The sequence below is a fragment of the Sturnira hondurensis genome, unplaced genomic scaffold (assembly GCF_014824575.4).
Source record: "Sturnira hondurensis isolate 20B ecotype Veracruz unplaced genomic scaffold, ASM1482457v3 Scaffold0006413, whole genome shotgun sequence".
In the NCBI taxonomy this organism is placed as follows: domain Eukaryota; kingdom Metazoa; phylum Chordata; class Mammalia; order Chiroptera; family Phyllostomidae; genus Sturnira; species Sturnira hondurensis.
Genome location: NW_028079044.1, coordinates 21,603,271 through 21,626,184, shown reverse-complemented (window position 1 = coordinate 21,626,184; position 22,914 = coordinate 21,603,271). Strand labels below are relative to the sequence as shown.

The window sequence follows — 22,914 nt, the reverse complement described above, 5'->3', positions numbered from 1 at the left end:
TCTGTTCTTTGGAACTCACATTGTTTTCCTGATTTCAGTCTCATTCTGCAAATGATACAGTGGAGCTCAGAGAAATTTGTCTAGAGACACAGCTTGTGAGGGGTGAGCCTACGACTGCCCATTACAAACTCTTTATTCTTGGCCATTTTTCTAGTTAAAAATTGACCAAATACTGACAATTCCACGTGGTTTAACCTAATTCTATTGTATATAAAAGACTTTAACTACTATGCAGCTGTGGTTTACAGCTTTGTAGGTTTATCCTGGCCTAGGCTGTGGGTTGTAGAAAGTTTCCTCATTGCTTTCTGGGTCAGTCCTAGATGAATATCTTTTCACATTTACTTCTGGAAATTTTCAAATATGCACAGAGATGAAGAGAAAGCAAAATAAACCCCATGTATCCCTTTATCCACCCCTCTTAGATGGACCCTTGATATGGGTTTGACTTTCCTGTGAACCCTCTGCCTTCCTTTTTCCCACTTGCTTCTTCATTAGTTTCATCAAAAGAGATTTCCTTTAATTCAGAAGGCATACAAACTCATAGAAAAAAATATCAAAGTACTGAAAATAAAATTGCCCATCATTTCCTATTCAGACTTAAACACCTTAGTTCTCCTTCTATATCATTCTTTACGTACACTTATATTCATATATGTTATTATTTTAAGGGATTCTATATATGCTATGTTGACACTCCCCCCCCCCCTTTTATCAGAGATATGGCATCTCCAACACAATATAAAACCATTTGCTTTGGCCACTCTCCCTCCGCTGCATTCCTTTCCAAGCCTGCGATCTCCCCATGTGCCTTCCAGAACTCTCCACTGAGGTCCCAATTGACCTTTGCCACTCAAAATATAGTTGGCCCTCCGTACCCATAAGTTTCATATCTGTAGGTTCAACCAACCATGGATTGAGAGTATTCAATAAAAAATGTTTTGTTGTTGCTGACATGTACTATGTAGTTTGGCCTATAATGACTGAACTTTCTACTTTCAGCGTCTCTACTGAACATTTACAGACTTTTTTCTTGACGTTATCCCCTAAACAATGCAATGTAATAACTATTTAGGTAGCATTTACATTGCATTGGGTATTATAAGTAATCTAAAGGTGATTTAAAATATATGGGAGGATGTGTATAGGTTATATGCAAATGCTACATGGTTTCATATAAGAGACTTGAGCTTCCTCAATTTTATTATCCACAGGGGTGGGGAGGAGGTCTTGGAACCAATCTGCTGGATACTGAGGGATGGCTGTAGCTACTTTTCCTCAGTCCCAAATAAAGCTCCTGTGGCCTCTGAGACAATGGGCCTTGTTCAGTGGCTGGAGGGAAGTGGGTGGGTTATGTTGATTAACTGCACCTCGTGAATAACTAATTGACTTAATTTTTACAGGGCTAATGGCATTCAAAAAGAGGTTGACACTTAACCCACGTCAGTCTTTTATCTGTAAGATTTCAGGCAAGGTGACAAAGTAAGAATTGTTAGGCAGTGGGAAGAAGCTTGGTCAAACTTGAGTCCGTTTGGTTTGGCACCTGGTGTGGAATAGCGCTTTTGGGATTAGATGACTTAGGTTCTTTTCAGATCCAGACTCCACCACTTATAAGTTAGGTGCCTGCAGGCAGTATTAGCTTCATGGTTTGTTAAGCTGAGTGTGAATGCCGGGCACCATGAGGTTCAACCGCCAGCTGAACCAGCTGGACTGAGTGCCTGCCTGTGCCACTGAGAAGCCGCAGTACCTGCAGGCTGCGGATTTCAGAAAGATGTCAAGTGTGTTTACAACCAAGGCTCCTGACTAGATGCAGAGATGTGCTCAGGTGGATTTCCAGGCTTCCTGCCTCTGTCCTCACTTGATGAAATTGACCTTTTTGCCCCATGAAAGTAGCAGTCTTTGAGACAGACAGCTAAACCTTCTCTTGGTCCCACATTCCTCTCCTGGAGCTCTGTCACCCTGTCAGCCTCCTCACCCTGACACTGCTTCCTGGGGGTAGGACTGTGGATTTAGGCAATTCCTTAAACGCAGGCTGTATCAAGCACAGGGGTGAGATGAGTGAATTTTGTTCCTCGTGGTTTGGGGTCAGACAAATGTAGACCCTGGAGGGCTTTAAAGAGTCCAGATTCCCCCACCACATCTCCCCCAGGCAGACAGACTGCTGCCACCCAGTGAGGGTCCGTGGGTGTGAGCCAGCCCTGCTTCAACTACAGACTTTGCCTACTGTTTTTGTAGTTTTAACATTCGCTCCCAACCCCATAGTTTTGGTTCAGATCTGTCATTTCTTACCTCTTTTTCACAATGCCGTGCCTACTTCTTGGGTTGCCCTGTTTAGTGTCTACTTTCTGGTTTTTAAAAAATTTAAGTTCTTGCACCTGGACCTCCTGGCATCTGGGGGTAAATGGAGATCTGGCTTTGAGAGCACTTCCTTCAACACAGGTTTTTTTTCCTTGCCTTGAGTCTTCTTCTCCTCTCCCACAATGGCCAGTGTCCTAGGATGCCCTGTTTTGGACCCCTCCTACCACCTGGTGGCAGATCACCCAGTCACAGGCATTCTGCTTCCTTCCCTGTTACAGTTGTATGAGCTCTAGAGCAGGTGCCTCAGGGCAGCCACCCATAAGTGGGCAGCTGCTCATGCTGTAGGGAGTTGACTGTGCCTGCCCACCCATTAGTGGGATCCTAAAGGCTAGCACCCGAGCAAAGACCTGCTCTCCTTAGCATGTGAGCTGGAGACCGCAGTGCACATCCTGTTGGAATGGTAGACGTTACTCCAGCTGGTGCCCACCAGGTACCTAGTGAAAGGCCTCCAGGGCCTGGGCCATCCTAAAGACCATCACTCACTTCAAGGAGGGGTCAAAGTTTTGACTAGTAGAATGTCAATATTAATATTTTGATCAATGAATGGCATTTATTATCTGAGTATATATAATAGACCCCTTCAAGCCATTAAGCTGGACGTTTTCAGTGGTGAAACTATCACTAAATATGATTTTTAGAATCATACCATTCACATCTGCCCACTTTCATCCAGAAACCTTCAAAACAGAGCGTACAAAAGTCTTTATCTCTAAAGTCCTGATCATTGATTGATCAATGTATTGCTGTTGTTATTATAGAGTAAGTACTAGTGGGGAAAATTACTTAGAGTTTGGGTTTCTGTGGGAAAGGAACAGATATCCCTTAGCTTTTCCAGGAGGATTTCACAGAAGGTAAGTGTTTTTAATGATGAATGACCAGGGAGTACAATGGGTTGGAGACATTTGCAAGATTTCTGTCAAAACTTCAAATCAAAGTAGGTGTCAACCACTGTACACATCTCTGCCCATGAGAAAGGATAACCTGATTTCCAGCTAATGCTGTCAGAGCCTTCTGATGGCTTTCTGCGTGTCTCCCGACAGCAGGAAGTCTGTGTGAACCTGGTGGTGCTGGGGCTGAAATGTGGGATTTGCCTGCAGGGGAACTTTCGTGCAGTCTCACCACTGGCAGAACCTCCAGCTTTGGAGTCTCAGCATGAGTGTCAGGGGTGGCCTGGTGTGCATGGGCTATGGACACACGATGCCCCTTGGAGGACACAGTTTTGCACTATTTCAGGGAGACAGAAAGGCTATTTCCTAAAAACAAAGCCAGGACATAGTGTCACATTTTCCCCTACCCTGGAAGGTAGACGTGAACACCTAACTTGAGATGGTGGCACCCTCCTGAGGATCAGATCTGCACCTCTCAGCAGTGCTCTTACGCATTTTTGTCCCAGTGTCTTCCAAAGGAATTGGGTGCTCCTTGCATAGATAGCAAGCAGCACTGTTGGAGGGACCAAGGTGAGAATGATGGGCAGTTGATCTCCTATGAGGTTCCTGCCCAGCCTTGCCCCACCAGTGCTCAGAGCACTTTGCCCTGGGGCTCCCATGGGGAGCTGCTCATGCAGAGGCTGGTCCCCTGTGGGCTGCATCTGTTTGGTCACGGTTTGTCAGCTCAAAGAAGTCCCTTCTCACGTGATGTTTGAAACCATCAGCTTCTAATTCATAGAATTCAGTAATCTGCCCACTTTATTTTGAAAATGGTACTGAGCCACCAGGATTAGTCAGTAGGTTCTGTGAGTGGGTTTCTGCTGGTCAAAGCCCTCCCTGGACCGATGACACAGGCACACAGGGCTGTGCACCCCCAGGTGGGCCACTTCTGCCAACAGTGAGTCATAGGCTCCTATTTGCCTTCCACCCTAAGAAGGCTCAAAAATCCATTCCCAGCCTGTTGGGTCTCCAGTGGGCCTTTTGTGAAGAATCCCAATGTGGTCAATCTTCTGCTTTAGACAACAGCACACTTTTGAGAAGGGACAGAAGTGTCTTTCAGTGGAAGGCAGAGGGCTCATCCTACCTTCTGGGCCCTTAGTTTGCTTTACTCTGTGAGGCCTAGGGAGGAGAATGCTATTTAATTGCATTATCTATGCCTTGCACTTGGCTTTTATTGTTTGGGGGAGAAAATGTGCTTATTGTTACTCAGAAACCACGTCTAGGAGAGGATGGGAACAGGCAGGCTCTCTGTCACCATATCTACCAACCAACTTAAAAACAATGCGAATGGTAAGGCATTTTTATCTCCCACTTCCCTTTAAAATTCCTGTGTACTTAAAAATACTCCCCTCCCCCCAAAAAACGATGTTGAGGAGTTGTTATTTTATCATGTTTTTACACATGCCCTAGCAGAGTCAAGGGTTGTGGTGAAATGTGTACCTTCCCTTTTAACTTGTTACTCAAGCAATCACTTGCTAATGACATTGCTGTGACTTACAGCTTCTCAGAATAAATCCAGTTAAATCCTCTGAGGAAGAAAAGAAAAGGCAGTTACTGGAGGAATAGCTCCCTGGGACAGTGCTGAGTCCTTCCACTTGCCCTGGTGTCCCATTCAGGTCCTCACATACCTGCTCCCCCTCAAGCTGCTCTTGTCTGCAAAACCTGCTTCCCCTGAATCTGCTCCTGGCCTGAGAGCTTTCGGGAACAGGCTGGTGTGCTGCTGAGGGAAGCCACTGACCTCTGTGCTTGTTCCTCTCTCATTCCGGTTACCTGCCCTCTTTTGCTCTTATCGAACCTTTGTGTCTGATTTCCCTGCTCCACAAATGAACCATCTCTCCTCATTCCCTCCTCACTGCCTCCCCATCTTAAGACACAGTGAGATCATTTTCTTCCCACCTGTAAAGCCAGAGCCCTAGATGAGGACTTGGGCTGCTGTGTCGTCAGAGCTCTGTGACCTTGTGTGACATTGACTCTTGTAGTTATTTTTTCTCATCTGTGTAACAAGGAGACCAGATCGGATGACTTTTCTCTCCCAATTCTAACTAAAAGCTGTTAGATGAAATGTGGAAAGGACCACCTCCATTTTCCATGACCTGGACCTGGCCAGTGTCATGGCCCACGCAGGGGCCCTGTGTTGGGACAGGCAGTTGAGTGTTCTGGAGGGTTAGGTATGGACTTGGCTGGCATGTGATCTCCAATGGCTTTATTGCAGCAAACTTAAGTCAGTAGGTATCAACTGATGATAAAGATGAAAAATCAGTGATACCGTTTTACATCTCTATAGCCAAAAATAACGATGGTAGCTTATCGCTGCACCTGCTGTTTTCTTTTTAAATAAGCTATTTTAGAACAGTTTTAGATTTATAGAAAAAATGTGAAGGTATTACTGAGAATTTCCACACATTCCATACCCAGTTTCCTGTTATGAACTGATATTGGTACAAACAAAGGCCATTGTTTGTACCAATGGCCTGGTAGCTACATTCAGACATAAAGTACCAATGGTACCAGTAGCTACATTCAGACATGAAGTACCAATGGTACTTCATTCAGACTCTCTTAGATTTTCCCTTGCTCGTGTCCTTGTCCCACATCCAGGATCCCACATGCCTCCTCAGGCCCCGCAGGCCTTTGACAATTTCCTCCACTTTCCTTGGTTTTGATGACTTTGACCATTTCGAGGAGTGTTGGTCAGGTGTTTTGTAGAGTGCTGCTCATCTGACTCGTCTGGTGTTTCTCTCCTGATGAGACTGGGCTCTGGGTTTGAGTGTGAAGGTCACCAAGGTGAGGTGTCCTTCTCATCACATCACACCATCAGCAGGACTGCGACCGTTGATGTTGACTGTTCATTTCTCCACTGCAAAGTCATTCATTTCTCTCCCCTTTCCAGATCATCCTCTTTGGAAGGAAATTACTATAGGCAGCCCACCCTTCAGGGTGCAGACTTTAGTCCCACCTCCTTAAAGGTGGAAGCCAGGCCAACCAAACAGGCAGGGTTGGCCCCTGCATTACAGGAGGGCCATTTAAATGCTGAGCTGGCACCCTGGGGCCCTTGTGGCTGTGTCCCCTGTGAGGAGTGGGTGGCATGACCCATTATGTGAATATGCGCTCTCTCTCTCAGCATGTGCTCAGAAGTGTCTCGTACACATAAGGCTAACATTTGAGTTAAAAAGTAATTCCCGGAGTAGTAACAGTTATGAAAAGCCCAAACATCTAATAATATGACATTTTTCTGCTATGGGCCTAACTCTGGGTTAACTTAAAAATGGAAACAGCTTGGTCCTTGCCCCCAGATGATTCCATAAAGGTCTAAATAACATTGTCATTGGCCTATGGGTTTTAATAATGAATTAAAGGATGGCTTGGTTTGCATCCCCAGTGGTACACTTAGGATGGCATCTTGTCTTTTCCGGTAAATTGCATGACTGTCAAGGGCAGGAACAGTGTCCCTGATGTTTGCTTCCGGTACTCCAGAGTTCCTGCCCACAGAGTTTCCGCCAGAACTGAGAGGAAGGCGGCCGCTCAGAGAGCCCGGGGTGAAGTCATCAGGGTCCTGGCCCCACATGTTTCTGTGTGCTCTGCCCGAGCAAGCCTCAGGCTGGAGAACTCCTAGGTGGGGTCCTGACTGGGGGATTCTGAGACTGAAAACATTTTAGCAGTTAATGACAACAGGGACCTGGTTGTACTATTATTGTGACCAGAGGGGTGAAGGGGTGAAGGGTGAAAGGGGTGACTACAATGTCATGCCTGTTCTCTCTCCTCGGCAGATTTGATCAGCAGGATGGGGTGCAAAGTGCTGTGCAGCCTGGGTCAGCAGATGCTGAGGCGGAAGGTGGTGGACTGCAGCCATGAAGAGAGCCGGCTGTCCCGCTGCCTGAACACCTTTGACCTGGTGGCGCTGGGGGTGGGCAGCACGCTGGGCGCTGGTGTGTACGTTCTGGCTGGAGCTGTGGCACGCGAGAATGCGGGCCCTGCCATCGTCATCTCCTTCCTGATTGCTGCTCTGGCCTCGGTGCTGGCTGGCCTTTGTTACGGCGAGTTCGGTGCGCGTGTCCCCAAGACCGGCTCGGCTTACCTCTACAGCTACGTCACTGTTGGGGAGCTCTGGGCCTTCATTACAGGGTGGAACCTCATTCTCTCCTACATCATTGGTGAGTCCCCCTCTTCTGTTGTTTTCACCTCCCAATCACGGGCAGATGCACCACTTTGCTCTCAAATAGACCCTAGCTTCTCCCCGAGAGCTCCCTCTTTGCCTGACTTTTGTCCATCTTCCATTTTCCTTTTACAAAAGGTGGAGGCAGCCTTATGGACTCCGCTGCCTCTCTGGTCTGTGCTCTTGGGGGTTCATGGGCAAGTGTATCAGGGCTTAGTGGGGACAAGCCAAGCCAACAAGGAGGTCGTTCCCATTAATGTGACAGACGTAGAGCCGGTGAGATGTTTCTAATTACTTAAAAAGGATTTAGTCTCTTTTAGTTATTTTTTTGTCTCTTTGGGTTTTTTGTTTTCTGTTTTTTGTTTTTAGTACTAGGGTAAATTCATTATGGACACTGAAAGATGGGTGGAATATTGAAAAGCACAAAGAAGAAAGTAAAATCTGAGAAATGAGAGTCATGAATTCTCTCATTCATTCATTCATGACAAATACTTACTGAGCACTGGCTCTGTGCAAGGCATTTTGGTAGATATTGAGGACACAACAGAGGAAAAAGACAATCTCTCTTCATGAGATGCGTGTTTTTGGCACAGTATGTCTATTTATATAATGATACATAGTAAACATTTTTCACAGTGTTCACCTTTTTTCCATAGTATTATTCCTAATGGTTGCATGTCATTCTATTGAAGCAAACACATGAACAAAAGAAGCACCAAAGAATTTGAATGGCCAATTCACAGAAGTGGGAATACAAATAGCCATTAAACATTCCATTTATATTTAACAGGCGTTTGTGATATTATCAAAGATAGTAAGATGTAGTAAGTTGAGCTATGCGGGTCCTGGGAACGTCAGGTGTGGAGCTGAGTGTAGCCTCTCAGCCCGTGGGTCTGGGCCTCCAAGGGCCGCCCACCACCACACGCCCGGGCCACCTTTCCTTTCAGCCCTGTGGCATCTGCTCGGGGCTGACACTGCTTACTCTTGTAACCTCCAGAACAAAATTCACCCCATGGTTTTCTCAGCCCAACNTTTTTTCCATAGTATTATTCCTAATGGTTGCATGTCATTCTATTGAAGCAAACACATGAACAAAAGAAGCACCAAAGAATTTGAATGGCCAATTCACAAAAGTGGAAATACAAATATCCATTAAACATTCCATTTATATTTAACAGGCGTTTTGTGATATTATCAAAAGATAGTAAGATGTAGTAAGTTGAGCCACGCAGGTCCTGGGAACGTCAGGTGTGGAGCTGAGTACAGCCTCTCAGCCCCTGGGTCTGGGCCTCCAAGGGCCGCCCGCCACCACACGCCCAGGCCACCTTTCCTTTCAGCCCTGTGGCATCTGCTCGGGGCCGACACTGCTTACTCTTGTAACCTCCAGAACAAAATTCACCCCATGGTTTTCTCAGCCCAACTCTGAAACAAGTGCAGACACTCGCACATGCTGGATTTTCCTGGTGGGAATGCGGCTATTTTAAATGGACTGTTGTGTTTCCAGAGGATTTATCTGGGCTCAAGGCACGAGAGAGCATGAGGCCTCATACTTCCAGACCCCAGATAATGCATCTTTGCCAGAGCACCACTTGCTGGTGTGGGATCATGCGCATGTCACGTGTCACTGTAGGGACCTCTCAGCCTTAGCTGTTGGGGAGGGCAGTTTTCTTGGCCAACATAGGGTTTTAAATCCCTGACTCAGAACCGGGGTCAGGGAGGCCCAGCAGGCCCTGTTAGCCAGTTGGATGGGGTTCAGGATCCCGGTCAGCAGTGAGCCAGCCTCTGGGCCAGATGGGAGACCATGTTTCTTTGCTGGATTGTGGCCTTGACGGACAGATTTCATAATAGGCGGGCGGCTCAGCATGAAGAAATGTGGTTTGATTTTTGAGCCATTGGAAGGTTACTTATCATGAGACCAAACAGCAAAATTGAGTCTCAGCAGATCACTGTGGCAGACTCCTGGGGGTCACCCAGACCACAGTTACCGGCAAGGCCCCTTGGAGAAAGGAAAGAAAAATGCTCTATGTGAATATTGGAATTTTGGTGACATTTCCTGAGGAACAGCACTGGACAAGCAGACTTGATTCAGATTGAGACAGAAAGGGAGCAGGGAGGGAGGGACAGTGTGCCCAGTCAGCCATTGTTGGCACTGGGAGTTCTGCCTCCCTTTGCATTCCTCGTGGCCGGGGTGCGGGAAGAATAGAGAGCACTTTGTCTGCTGGCAGGTGCTTGGAGGCCTGTGGGTATGAGCTCAGGGTCAGGCACAGAGTGGCAGACGGCAGAGGTGAGGGTCAGCCACGTACCATGTCCCTGGTCTTCTCTGCTGGGAGAGCAGTGTTCTCCAGGATGGTCTTGGAAAAGGAGCTTCTGAGCAAGGTGCACACAGCTCACTGCAACTGGAGAGTACATCGTGCCATCCGTTTCATGGCTTGCCATCAGTGTTTCTGTTTGTGATGAAATCAAATGGGTAGAATTGAATAAACACTGTCTGAGTGCCTCTCAGGTGCCAAGGTAACATGTTTTATAAAACTTTTGTTAATAACTTGGTTAAATATTTGAAACACACATACATGTGTGTATTGGGTCATGGTGGGAAATGCATGTTTTTCCAGGCCCTAGAAGCTTTCTCGGACTTTGCGCTGAACTTCTGAGTTCACATATGCTGAGGTCTGGCTGCTGCTGCAGAGTCTTGTGTGCTGTCTGTGATCACACACATGGGTTCTGTGAATGTCCAGCTGGATGAAAAATGCTCTGGAAACTGCTTTCTTTCACTTTCTTCTGGTGGGTGTGTTTTGTGACAGGTACTTCAAGCGTGGCAAGAGCCTGGAGTGCAACATTTGATGAGCTGATTGGCAAACCCATCGGGGAGTTCTCTCGAACACACATGGCTCTGAAGCTCCCTGGAGTGCTGGCTGAAAACCCAGACATCTTTGCTGTGATTATAATTCTCATCTTAACAGGTACAGTCACACAGTGAGAAAGCCACCAGGTTGGAGGGAGGGGCCCAAGGTATAAGGCAGGCTCGCATTAGGTTTTCTTCCTTTTTTCTTTCTCCTTTCCCCCATGTTCCCCTCCTCCCCCTCCTCCTCCTCTTGTGATTAGTGCAGACATCCTTTTTTGCCTTAGTGGCTTCTAATAGAGTCACATAGGTTTGTGTATCATTTAGCTAAAAGGGAACCCTTGGGTGTTTATGTGACTATGGAGTAAGATTTGTTAGTACTGCAGGCTTTCTGTGCAGATGGCCTGGGAACACACTCTGTTGACCCCATGATGACCACTGGGAAAGGAAAGCTGGGGTTCAGTCGCTAGGTCAGTGTGGAGGAACGAGGTCTGTCGGGAGCGCTGACTGCTGTCTGAGACCCCTCTGGTGCTTTCACACCTACTGGGCGTCACGATGCCCTTTAAGTAAATATGTTTTGTGACATGGTTGTGTGTGCAGAATTGAAAAATTTCAGATGGCATTCGCCCACGACTGATTGGCAGCTGCTTCTTAACTGACATTTATCTGTGGGTGGGAGTTTTGTTGTCATAAACATTAAATTAAAATGCGATAACTTATCTTTTGAGGTTAGGAAACCTTGCATGGGTTTTAAAAACAACCTGTGTCATTTTGCCCTCTGTGTAATTGAAATCATTTTGCCATGCCAGTCTCAGCAGTATTTCTGGTCCAGTTGGCAGGAGCGTGTGTCAGAAGTTAAGTCTGCACTACTCAGATTTTTCATAAACATAAGAGGGAGGGACGTGGAAGGACAAACACCGCAGAGTGTGGTGTCCTGTTCTCTGGGATGAATTGCTCCATTCTCTTCTTATGCTTGCATTTCAGAGTTCAATCTATTAAGTTAGCATTTTTATTTTAAAATGTATAAAAGACATACATGGCAGAGTAGCTATCTCTAATCATAAATGGTGGTCGTGTGTCCTGGGCACCTTATCATGCCACTTTTCTTGCCCAGCTGAGTGTGCCACAGAACTCCACAGATGGTGCGTTTATGCCAAGGTGGTTCTGCGCCATCATGTGGTTCCCAGGCGTCTTTATCACTTGACGTTTTTTTTTTTTTTTATGTGAGTTTACAAGCTGGTCTGACTTCGTGTTTGCCATGCACCAAATTCAAAGGGACCGTGCAGGGCGGTGGCTCTACAACCACAGACACTTAGTGTTGCTGATACTGCTAACCTCCCCAAGTCAACCTGAGTAATTTTCTCATCTGAAAAGCTCATTCTGCCAGGAAACTGAGCAAAATGTCTCTGCCTTGGAGAAAATAAAATCCTGCTCCTGAGGGCCATTCTCAGTAACATACTTTAGTGAAGGGAGGGTACAGGGATGAAGAGCTCGCTTCATCCCCTACGGGGCTCTGATATCCCCTGGTGCCCCCGGATGGCATCCTCGAACCATTATTAAACACCCCAGGACTTCGGTTGTTTTGCTCACTGCCACTAGAAAGGTCATGAATTCAGCCCCTCACAGAAGTCTTCCGAGATTGGATTCCATGTGGTTTCTTCTTAAGTTGTCGTCTTCGCCCCTGTCTCCATCCCAGGAGGGATTCACCTGGTATGAGGTTAACACTCAATGTTTCCTATATATGAACATTTCAGGACTTTTAACTCTTGGTGTGAAAGAATCAGCCATGGTCAACAAAATATTCACTTGTGTCAACGTTCTGGTCCTGGGCTTCATCATGGTGTCAGGATTTGTGAAAGGATCACTTAAAAACTGGCAGCTCGTGGAGGAGGATTTCCAGAACACAACTGGTCACTTGTGCGGCAAGTGAGTTGTTTTTTCTGTTCTCATTTTGGCACATGGCTGTTTGTGTATTTGAGGGATGGAATTGGCTAGAACTATATGAGTCTTTCTTTTATAATGTGACTTGAATTTGGATATTTTGTTAATTTTTTTTTGTAGTGAAGTAGCTGAGGGTGTTTTATTGGTTTGGATTTGTGTTAAGTTTTGTTTCCCTCTACTATACAGAACATCGTATGTCAGGGTGCTACTGGGCAAAACAAAATCTTCCTCCAGTTCCAAAATGGACACAGTGGAAGATCACTGTCAGACTCGCCAAGTAATCTCTTTTCCCCCATATTCTGTTTCATGACCTTCTTCTGAGTTTTGTGATCAGAAAAGATTTTCTCTGTGATTCTGTGGTGATACCACTTTAATTGAAATACTCAATAACACTGAAAAAGAAATATGTGGAGCTTTTATCATGGGCTTTTACAAAGGTTTTCAGAGTGACTTTCAAAGTGTCATCGTGATCGCCTCTGTTGCCCACACATGACTCAGGTGGCGTCAGCTCTGGAAAGCAGTGGCCCCGTCCTCCTGATGCCTCTCTGGCTCAGGACCCCAGGTGAAGCTGGTGACAGGACTGCTCGCAGCCCTCTGCCATTTCAGGCCTTGCAGTGACCCCTCAACAACAAACTGGTATTATCTAGGACACAAAACCAAAAAAATTATAATGTATCTTTTTAATTTTCTCATCAGATTTTCAGGTGAAACTTAGGATCCCAGGCTGGAGAACAGGGAGTTTGATTTTATCTATGAGTCTATTTTAACTACGGCTAAAGGTTAAACTGCTCAAATAAAGAGACTTTTCTAAAATGCAATGGCTTTAAAATGACGTCTCAGGTCCTGAAATGAGCAGTTTGGTTGGCTGGCCAGTGCTGTGGTACATCAGCTTTCCGGGGCCCAGATTGTGCATCTGGCTGTCCTGTCATCTCTGAGGATGTTGCCCTCATCCACTGGGTCAGAGCTGGGCCGTGGGCACTGGCATGATCCAGCTGTTCCAGAGAGGGGGCAAGTGTGGAGCAGAGTGTTCCCAGTGCTTTTCAGGACAGATCTTCAAGACACACGTCCCTTCTGCTCACATTCCCCTGTCCAGAATTCAGTAGGCAGCCACAGCTAGCTGCAAGGGAGGCTGAGACACTGGGGTCTTAGTGGCCATATGCCAACCTGGCTGCTGGTTGTTACAAGCTAGGCATCCACTGAGTGGTCTGATTAATGGGCAGGCACTGATGTGTGTCTAGTTCATGACCGGAGTGCAAACAGGAAGCTATTGAATTAAACATATGAAACTTCACTAACCCCCATATTATATGGTTAACATTTCAAATAAAAAGGGCCTTTCTTTTGAGAACTAAATCCTGTTACAGAGAAATGAGGACTTTTAATATATTTTCCCAAGCATTCCTCACCAATTTATGCCACATTTCTCAGTGCCCATTCACTGAGGTTGGAGTAAAGCCAACTCAAACAATGCTTTGAAGAAATAGTCAACTGAAAACTTTGAGCAGACGCTTCCTATCTTACTGGTTGCTTCACAGGTCAGGGATTAAAGGATTCCTGGTTGTCAGTCAAGATTTCATTTTTTTGTTTCTATGAAGAGGTTGTTTGTGCGAGCTGTGGTATTTGCTCTCATTGGTCATCTTCATGCTGTGTGTCCTAGCAATGATGGGCTGTACCGCCTCCCAGACAGAGTGGCGTGTGTTGCCCAGCCCTAGAGACACAGCCATGGGGGGCTGCGAGCCAGCCACCATAAGAGGTAGAGTGCACTGGGACAGGGACATAGCTCGCTTACTCATTTTATTAAAACCTGTAAGATTTCCCCTTTTTTTTTTTTTTTAGTTTACCAGCTGTAGATTTGTGTTTCTGACGATGGCCACACAGTCTTACATGAAACTGTTTGTCTCTCTGAAGTACTGAAGCATTTCCCAGTGAAACCATACAGCATGGAGGGGCTCCATCCTGCATGGGTTCGGAGGCAGTTCTTTGTGATTCATGGACCCAGGAGTGGCTGCCCGCCAGGCACCTGGGAGACAGTGTAGATTGTGGACTGCTCCTTGCTGACTTAACTGTCCTGGGCTGCCTTTTTTGTACCTTTTTTGATGGTTTACTTCAGTCGCACTTTAAAATGACTAGCTTCCATTTGAATCTGGTGAAATTTCACCCACATCTATCACTTGTGTATTTGTTGAGGTTTCCCTCACATTGCTACTGCACCACAGTAAGTCCCAGTGGCTCCATGGCATCTTCTGGAACTGAAAAATGTAACTATTCCTAAGGAATCAGGAAAAGTCTTGTTTCCTGTTAGAAAGTAATTGGGTCCAAATTGTTTGTCAGTTTTATTAGTCAGTTGGTAAATCCCACTGAAAACGAATTTGCCAAAATGAGTTGCTAACCCGGCCTCAGTGCATCGGTGTTCATAGGACTGGAATATTCTCTCTCATTCCTGTTCTCAGGTCGAGGGGTGAAGTGGTCTGTGTGAGGGGCAGTCAGCTGAGTGGGGAGGGCTGATGGGGAGCTGTGAGTGTCCTCTGGGGCTCCGTGTTGAGGAGTTGGAGCTGCCCTTTCTCAGACTGGAACGAGTGGGGCTGCTCTTCAGGTGGTGGAGGTTCAAGATTACTTGGTGCCAGGCAGGGCCTGAGGTAGACTGATGTCACAGATGGCCACCCAGATAGGGCCGGAGGAGTGAAGTGCCCCTTGTTGAAGCTTAGTGTCTAGAGTCACAGGTTTTGATCCATTGGGTCTATTTTCTGGATCTTCAAGGACTTTAAGGTTCAACAGATATGTTTGAAGTCCTTACCCATGAAGCATCCCAATTGTTTACCTTGAGCATGTGGGTGCTTTGGAAGCATTTTTGTTGACTAAAACAAACCACTCTTCAAGTCTCAGTGTCTTTGGAAATGCTTGTTTTGAGACCTAAATTGCTGGTAAATATGGAGGCTTTTTGCATTTTGTTCCTAGGTCTGGGGCCCCTGCACTGCATGGCTTCATATCTTTCTCTAGGGTTCTGGAGGAGAGGCTGCTCTTGGTTTTTCCCTCTTTCCTGCTGGACAGCCCATCACAGTTCCTACATTCCACCCCTACTCCAAGTCAATATTTATAAGGCACCTCTGGAAAGGGCTTAGTACACACCCTTACAGCTCTAGGCCATGCAAATTGGGGATCCTATTGCCCACAGAGTTGGGATGTGGTGGTTGGTGACAGCTGTCTGGGGTCACATACTGAGGGCTGGAGCAGTGGGTTTAAGTCGGGTGGTGACTGGAATAATGAAACTGGTGCTGTGATCTTTGTTTTGGCTCTTTTTTTCTAGTGACACAAAGGCAGGGAGATTCGGTTTTGGGGGCTTCATGCCCTTCGGGTTCTCTGGTGTCCTATCAGGAGCAGCAACCTGCTTTTATGCCTTTGTGGGCTTTGACTGCATCGCCACCACAGGTACGCCTACCCACCTCTGGTCCTCCTGTGACCCCACGGGTCACTGTCTCCCTTCCTGTGTGCCTGTGCTGGTTGCCGAGCTTTCACACAGGAGTAACTTGTAAATTGCAGCTTCCTGATAATCTTCCCCACCCTTATTACTTCCCTGAGGGGAAGTTCCTGACAGGAAGCTGCGGCAGGAGTGTGACTAACTGTCCTGCTAGAACAAGTGAGATAATGACAGCCCAGGCCACAGCCTGACTTCACATCTGTGCATCATTTGGAGACACGAGGCCATTAAAAATACTGTCATCCTGGCAAATTGAAAAGTCTAGGTTCCATCGTGCCTCCCAAATCTCCCGCCAAAGGAAGCAAGTCTTTTCCTTGTCAGAACCATGACAGAACAGTCAAGAACACCATCTGGGGCCTAGCGGTCATCTGGTCTGTGTTGCAGGGGCCACCCCATGTTTCCAGAGCCCAGCAGACCCTGGCCCCCATAGACCTGAGTTCGGTGGTGGTCATTTGTGATGGCATAGACTCCTTGGATGCTGAAAGGCCTGGGGCCTTGTGGTTTGTGGGGTACCCCTCACCACCTCAACCTCCTGGGCTGACTCCTGGCTGCTTCTAGGTGAAGAAGTCAAGAACCCCCAGAAGGCCATTCCTGTGGGCATTGTCGCCTCCCTCCTGATTTGCTTCATCGCCTATTTCGGGGTGTCGGCTGCCCTCACACTCATGATGCCGTACTTGTGCCTGGACAAGGACAGCCCCCTGCCTGACGCCTTCAAGCACGTAGGATGGGAAGGCGCCAAGTACGCAGTGGCTGTTGGCTCCCTCTGTGCTCTGTCTACCAGGTGAGGATTCTCAGGCATCGAGTGTGGGGGGCTAAGTAAAGCTGTTTGTGCAGATTTGCTGTTAAAATTACCTTTTTCCCTGGAAATGGAGCCAGTAACCCCAATTTTGATTCTGTGGTTTCTCCCTTATTATTGCTATTAATCAGCCAAGACTCAATTATGTTATTGATCTTCTTGAAGAACCCAAGGCTGTCATCTGCTCAGCAAGGGACTGGTTTTCTGTTCCCAATTTTGGCTACTGGATCAGGCCAGCTTTTTGAACACTGCATTTTGGCCTCAGTCTGGCTGTCAAGCAGAGGTGACCTTGAAAAAGGGAGTGAGTGCCTTTTAGTGAAGGGCGCTTTGCCCCTGCTGTTTCCTGCTAAACCTATGAACAGTAACTATATGGTAAATATTGATTTACCAGAGACATCCTCATGGATGTAGAGATTCTTTTATTTTCTGCTTGATTTAGCTGGAAATAACTGCAAGAATAAATATGAGATTTCCCTTCCAGAAAAACGGTAAGTTGGTTTGTGCTGTTTGCTAGGCCTTTCCCATTCTTATACTTACACAAACTCAGAGTAAGTGCTTTTTGAGGGGCTGGTATGTGGAATTCTGAGTCTTTAGCATGAGCCTCACCCAGCCTGGCTGGCATGAGCCCTTGGGGAGAACTCAGGGTCCCCACTCCCCAGAGGTCAACTGGGCTTGGTTGGATGCTGGTGCCTTGATTCCTGGTAAGCTCATCTTACTGATGCTTTTGCCTTTTCCTTCTTCCTAGCCTTTTGGGTTCCATGTTTCCCATGCCTCGAGTTATCTATGCCATGGCTGAAGATGGACTGCTATTTAAATTTTTGGCCAAAATCAACGATAGAACCAAAACACCAATAATTGCCACATTAACCTCAGGTGCCATTGCTGGTAAGAACTGGAAATAATTTCACACATAAATATTTCAACAGTTGAGTTATTATTACTTCTTAGGGTAATGTCCTGAATTATACTGTGGCCCATGAGAAGTTTTAACTGGTCTTTTTAACATTCAGTTTTTACCCTTAGAACCTGGTTTGTTGCAAGGTGACTACCCTGTAGCAGAGGCCAGTGGCTACAGAGATGTGGTGGAATTTCCAAAAAGTTTGAATTTTGTTATTATCCTCTCATTGGCCAGAGCTTAGGACACACATGGTCCCTCAAAGCCATTGGTCCTCTCTGTGTCTGAGTGTCCCTGAGAAAACTTTGGTGAGATGACATCTCCATGCATTTAGAAGCCAAGTGAGACTATGTGTTATTACTGAAAATTTAGTGTCCTTGTATCTATGCTCGTGAATTCTCTGGGAAGCGAGAGACCCTTGTGGTTAGTGCTGTATAAGATGTACTACTTTTTCCCCAGGAGATATTGAAAGTGCTGCTGCTGAAGCCATTTGCCTTAGGTACATAAATAATGGCAGCCCCAGAGGATATTTATCTTACCAAACGTGAGGTTCCTCACCAAGAGCTTGATTTTGACAGATGACATCGTGGACTGAAAAACGCCTTGAGTCTATGTCAGCAGTCCTCTACCTTTTGGGCCCAGGGACTGGTTTTGTGGAAGACAGGTTTTCCACAGACTGGGGCAGAGGGGTGGGATTGGCTTTATAGCCAGTCACCAGATGCAGCTTAACTGCCACTTCCCCCTCACTGAGAGGGTTTTGATATGAGTCTGCAAGCAGCTGATTTATTATGGTCTCCATGCGCTCACACCTCTCTGCTACCGATAATCTGTATTTGTAGCCGCTCCCCAGCACTAGCATCACAGTCTCAGCTCCACCTCAGATCATCAGTCATTAGAGTCTCACCAGGACTACGCAGTCTAGATCTCTTGCATGCACAGTTCACAGTAGGGTTTGTGCTCCTATGAGAACCTAATGCTGCTGCTGATCTGACAGGAGGCGGAGCTCAGGTGGTGATGTGAATGACAGGGGGGCAGCTGTAAAGCAGATGAAGTTTTGGTCCTCTGCTGCTTACCTCCTGCTGTGCGGCCCCATTCCTAACAGGCCAGGGACTGGGGACTCCTGGTCTATGTGATATTCCACGGGCCCTGGATTAAGGAGGAGGAACAGAAATTTATTTGCACATGTACCACATGCTGTTTGTTATCTATGTTTCCTCTTTTAATGATTGCATTTCATAACTCGAGAGGCAATGTGATCCCATTGTGCAGATGTGGAAGTGGAGACACAGAGAGGTGAAAGTCGGAAGCACACCGTAGTGTAAAGCTGGCTTGTGCTTTCTTTCTGGTTTGTTTGTATGCCAAAGACTCTGGCTCCTTCCAGGCTGTGAGTAGTAGGGCAGCAGGTTTTTTCATAAATTAGGACACGTGACATTGGTCACAGTTTGTACCACAGGGATTTGTCAAATGGCCATTGGTAAGACCTTTGACTATCTTAAATGGATGAGTTGTTATTAATAGTACTTATGCCCTTAGCAAAGTGTGCTTCATTTTGTTGATTAACATTATATAATGAAAGAAACCTAGTTTTTTATTATTTACCAAGTTTGTCCTATAATTCTACATTCCTGAGAGTGATCACAGTGGTCAGGTTAAGGAACACTATTTGTCAGAATATGACTGATATATTTAAGGGATTAAGGCATTGGAAACTGAAGATTTTTTCAGTATTTACATGTAATTTGAACATATTAAAGACTGTCCTTAATTTCCTTTCTTTGCTGGTGAAGGGAGATGAAACTATAATCATTAAAGTGACTATAAAGTATATTCATCAAACTGAAGATTTTCTCTTCATTTTATTTGGTTGGAGTGTAAAAAAGTGTTAGGCTCTCTAAAATGACTTCACATGGAGATTTGTCTCAAGCTTTTCTGTGAGTGGGGATGTAGGCGCCGGTGGCATGCACGGTTGGACACTGCTCTAATTACTCAGATGGTCTTCTCTGCTCTTAAATCCTATTATTTATTCACAATTTACATTTTTTTAGCTGCAGTGATTTACAGGGGCTTGAGAAGTATTTGTGGGAAAGCAGTGGTTTTGTGTTTATGTTTTAACTTGCCTTGATTGTGAATGATTTGAAAATACCCCCAAATAGACCTAGCCAAGTTATTGTTTGAATGGAAAGCAACCTGTGTCCCCACACAAATACACACACACACTCTGAAAAAGTACAAAGGATTTTAAAATAAGCATGCATGTGGGTTTTTTCTAAAGTGTGGTCATGGTGAAGGCACTGAGATTGTTGGGAAGTAACACTGATTTCCATGCTCAACTGTCTGTGTCAGGAGCCTCATCCGCCCTCAGCCACCTCCTCATCACTGTTGCTAACCAATTAATATATTTTGGATGATATGCCAGATACTTTTCTTACCTTCAGTGGTGTATACCATGCTTTCAGTGAGTGCCAGGCAGATGATGGGTGGATGGATGGATGGATGAACATGGCTTGTCTCTGAGCCAGCATGTTGGAAAGGAAGAAACACTGGACTCGGACTCACAAGAACCTAGTTCAAATTCTGACTTTTTCACATACTGGCTGTGTGACCTTAGGTAACTGTTCCAATGAGTCTGAACTTCAGTTTCTCTGTCTGTAGTGTTGGAATAGCTTGCAAAGTTACCATCTGTTGAGGACTGTATATGATTTAATCCTGAGCTTTTCTTCCTTTAAGTGTCTTTCCAAGGAAAGGGATGGGTGTGTGGGGTGCAAGAAAAAGCAGCACCTCTCATGTGCTCTGGATCACAAGTGGGTGGTGGTTCTGGATGTCAGTACGTGTAGAGGACCATCCATGGATCCTGATGCTTTTCTCCCCAGCTGTGATGGCCTTTCTCTTTGACCTGAAGGACTTGGTGGACCTCATGTCCATCGGCACTCTCCTGGCTTACTCTTTGGTGGCTGCCTGTGTGTTGGTCTTACGGTATGTATGGCTTCTCTGGGTCCCATGACAGAAATGCCCATGAACCCTGCTAGCCACTTAGCAGTCCAGATTAATGGTTTAGACAGTATAAATTTTAGGTTATTGATAACTCCTTTGGGAACTCCCCAGGAGAGGGTGGGATCTGGTGGTTGAGAGCCTAGTTACAGAGAACATCCTTGCAAAAAGTCAGGGATAGCCTCACCTTCCTCTTGTCTTACACCCTCATTTTTCTGTCTGGATGTTGGGAGAGTCAAGACAGGTTCTCAGCTCAACTGCTGGGCCTAGTTCCTGGGATCAGATGTTTTGAAGGCTTGGGTAATATTTACAGTGTGGGCCAGGTTCTTGGGACAGAGGGGTCTTGGGACTGGCCCTGGTAGAAATTGGGAGAATACAGTGAAACTGAAGTCACTGGGATGACCTTTGAAACTCAGGTTGCTCTGATGCTTCACTGCACTGCTCCTGGAGGAAGGAGTCCCAGTATATGGTGTGGGATGGCTGAGACTGATGTTCGGGAAGACTTTCCAGGTTCTGGCTGTTCTAGGCTTGGGTGCCCAGGCTAGCCCCTGGGTTGAGATAGTAGAGCAGCCCTGGGCTTAAGCTTGGTGTCTCAGCTACCTCCACAGCATACTTCTGGGTGCCAGTTTCACTTGCTCTGGAAGGACAGGGTTCTGCTTCCCAAGTCCCAGAAATGGCCCTAGGTAGCACTCAGCATGAGAACACGTACTCATGGAGACTCTTAGTGTTGGTCACCTGGCAAGAGCCTCTTGTTTCTTTTTAGGTATTTCTACTTGCAAGGCCATTGATCCCATTTTTAATGTGCACAGCAGATGACATAGGTAACACCTAGATTGAGCCTTGGTAGTGACCATGTAGAATCTGCGAAAACTAGTTTGCTAATTGACCAAATGGTGTTACAGAAGTGAATCAGTGAAAATATGGTGAATATCTTTATGCTTACTTTTAGACTAAATGCAAAAAAATTCATAAGGCATTCTATTTTTCGAGACTGGTGGAAAAGATTTGAGCTCTGTTCATTTTGAGTGAGAAGATAAGGAGCTTCATTTAAAATGACAGCTCCATTTGCAGGTAGGTTGTGCCTTGGAAATCATGCCATGGGCTGGGTCTTTCACCCAGCTCTGTAGATTTATTTATACCAAGGCACTTGGAGCTTTAAAATAAATTGATCCAATTAAGTCTTGAGAACAGAATATCTCAAAGCCATCAGCCTGCAGACACATTTCTCCAGTTCTCTGTACCAAATAGGATCTTAATGTTATTGCTTTCTATTTCTGTCTGTGGATTTAGCTTCCTGCAGCCTAGTTTTGCTGGAAGTGGCCTAGTATCTTAAGTTTCCAAGGGCCAGTGCTACTCTCAGAGCTAGAGAAACCATCTCAGGACATTTCTCTGGGCTGGTTTACGGTGGAGGTCAAGTGGTCTCAAAACAGAGACACCAAGAAGGGTTTTGCCAGAAGCAGCAGCAGAAGAGGACCCAGCTCTTCTCTGTGTTTCTGCTTTGCCAGAGAAGATGTCATTCTGACCATCATCTTTCCATATGCTGCATTATGTCCTGGGCAACTTACCCATGAGGGCTTACTAAGAACTTGAATTATTATGAATCTTTTTGCATGCCACAATGGTCACATTCGTGTGCAGGTATCAGCCAGAGCAACCTAACATGGTATACCAGATGGCCAGAACTACCGAGGAGCTGGACCAAGTAGACCAGAATGAATTGGTGAGCACCAGCGATTCCCAGACAGGCTTTTTACCAGAAGCAGAAAGGTTTTCTTTGAAAAGTATACTTTCACCCAAAAACATGGAGCCCTCCAAAATCTCTGGGTTAATTGTGAACATTTCAACCAGCCTCATAGGTAAGAGCCTCCCCTTCCCTGTAATGTGTCTGGGGTCCTGCCTGTTGGTACTGCATGGTTTCTTGTCCCTGGGTGTGGGGGTCTTACTTCTGGACTGTGCTGTCAGTTATTCTGTCCTCATTGTTGGTGATACCTACAGACATACAGCCTCCCTCTCCATAGGCTTTGGAGAGAGCCAAGAGTATCTGTGGGAACTTGAGAAATGGCTGAGACACAGCTCCCTCTCCCACTCTCTCTGTGTCTCTCCCAGCAATTTTTATCATCATCCTCTGCATCGTGGCTGTGCTGGGAAAGAAGGCTTTTGCAAACGGGGAGTTGTGGGCAGTCTTTATACTCGTTGGCTCTGCCATCCTATGCTTAGTGGTCACGGTCATCATCTGGAGACAGCCTGAGAGCAAGACCAAGCTCTCGTTTAAGGTGAGTGACTCCGCCTGCCAGGCCTGCAGGGGACCACCTATTGGGACAGTCCCTACATGGGCTCCCTTAGGAGTTTGGGTGTCCAGCAGGAGGTACTTGCGGGTCAGTCTCAGGAGAATATGGGACTGTGGGCACAGACAGTACTTGCTGAGGACCTGACTCTGGAGGAAGATACCCCTCTTTGCCCCTGGCTCTCAGGTGGTGGAGCGTACCTGGTCCCCAGGGCTTCTCACAAATGCTGTCCTGGTGGACCACATATCATCACCCAGGCTT

The 22,914-nt window shown here is 46.3% G+C and overlaps 1 protein-coding gene across 2 annotated transcripts in view; it reads left to right on the top strand.

The window, feature by feature from the left end:
* The window catches only part of LOC118988520 (high affinity cationic amino acid transporter 1), a 66,683-nt gene that overhangs the window by 37,148 nt on the left and 6,621 nt on the right, over window positions 1-22,914 (top strand). For both annotated transcript variants that reach the window (XM_037048217.1, XM_037048218.1), the window contains 9 exons: window positions 7,049-7,432; window positions 10,236-10,394; window positions 12,028-12,199; window positions 15,519-15,640; window positions 16,248-16,470; window positions 17,231-17,370; window positions 20,251-20,353; window positions 22,007-22,224; window positions 22,475-22,641. In XM_037048217.1, coding sequence (XP_036904112.1) covers window positions 7,063-7,432; window positions 10,236-10,394; window positions 12,028-12,199; window positions 15,519-15,640; window positions 16,248-16,470; window positions 17,231-17,370; window positions 20,251-20,353; window positions 22,007-22,224; window positions 22,475-22,641 — 1,674 coding nt within the window. In that variant the 5' untranslated portion in view covers window positions 7,049-7,062. The remainder of the gene's footprint in view (window positions 1-7,048; window positions 7,433-10,235; window positions 10,395-12,027; window positions 12,200-15,518; window positions 15,641-16,247; window positions 16,471-17,230; window positions 17,371-20,250; window positions 20,354-22,006; window positions 22,225-22,474; window positions 22,642-22,914) is intronic.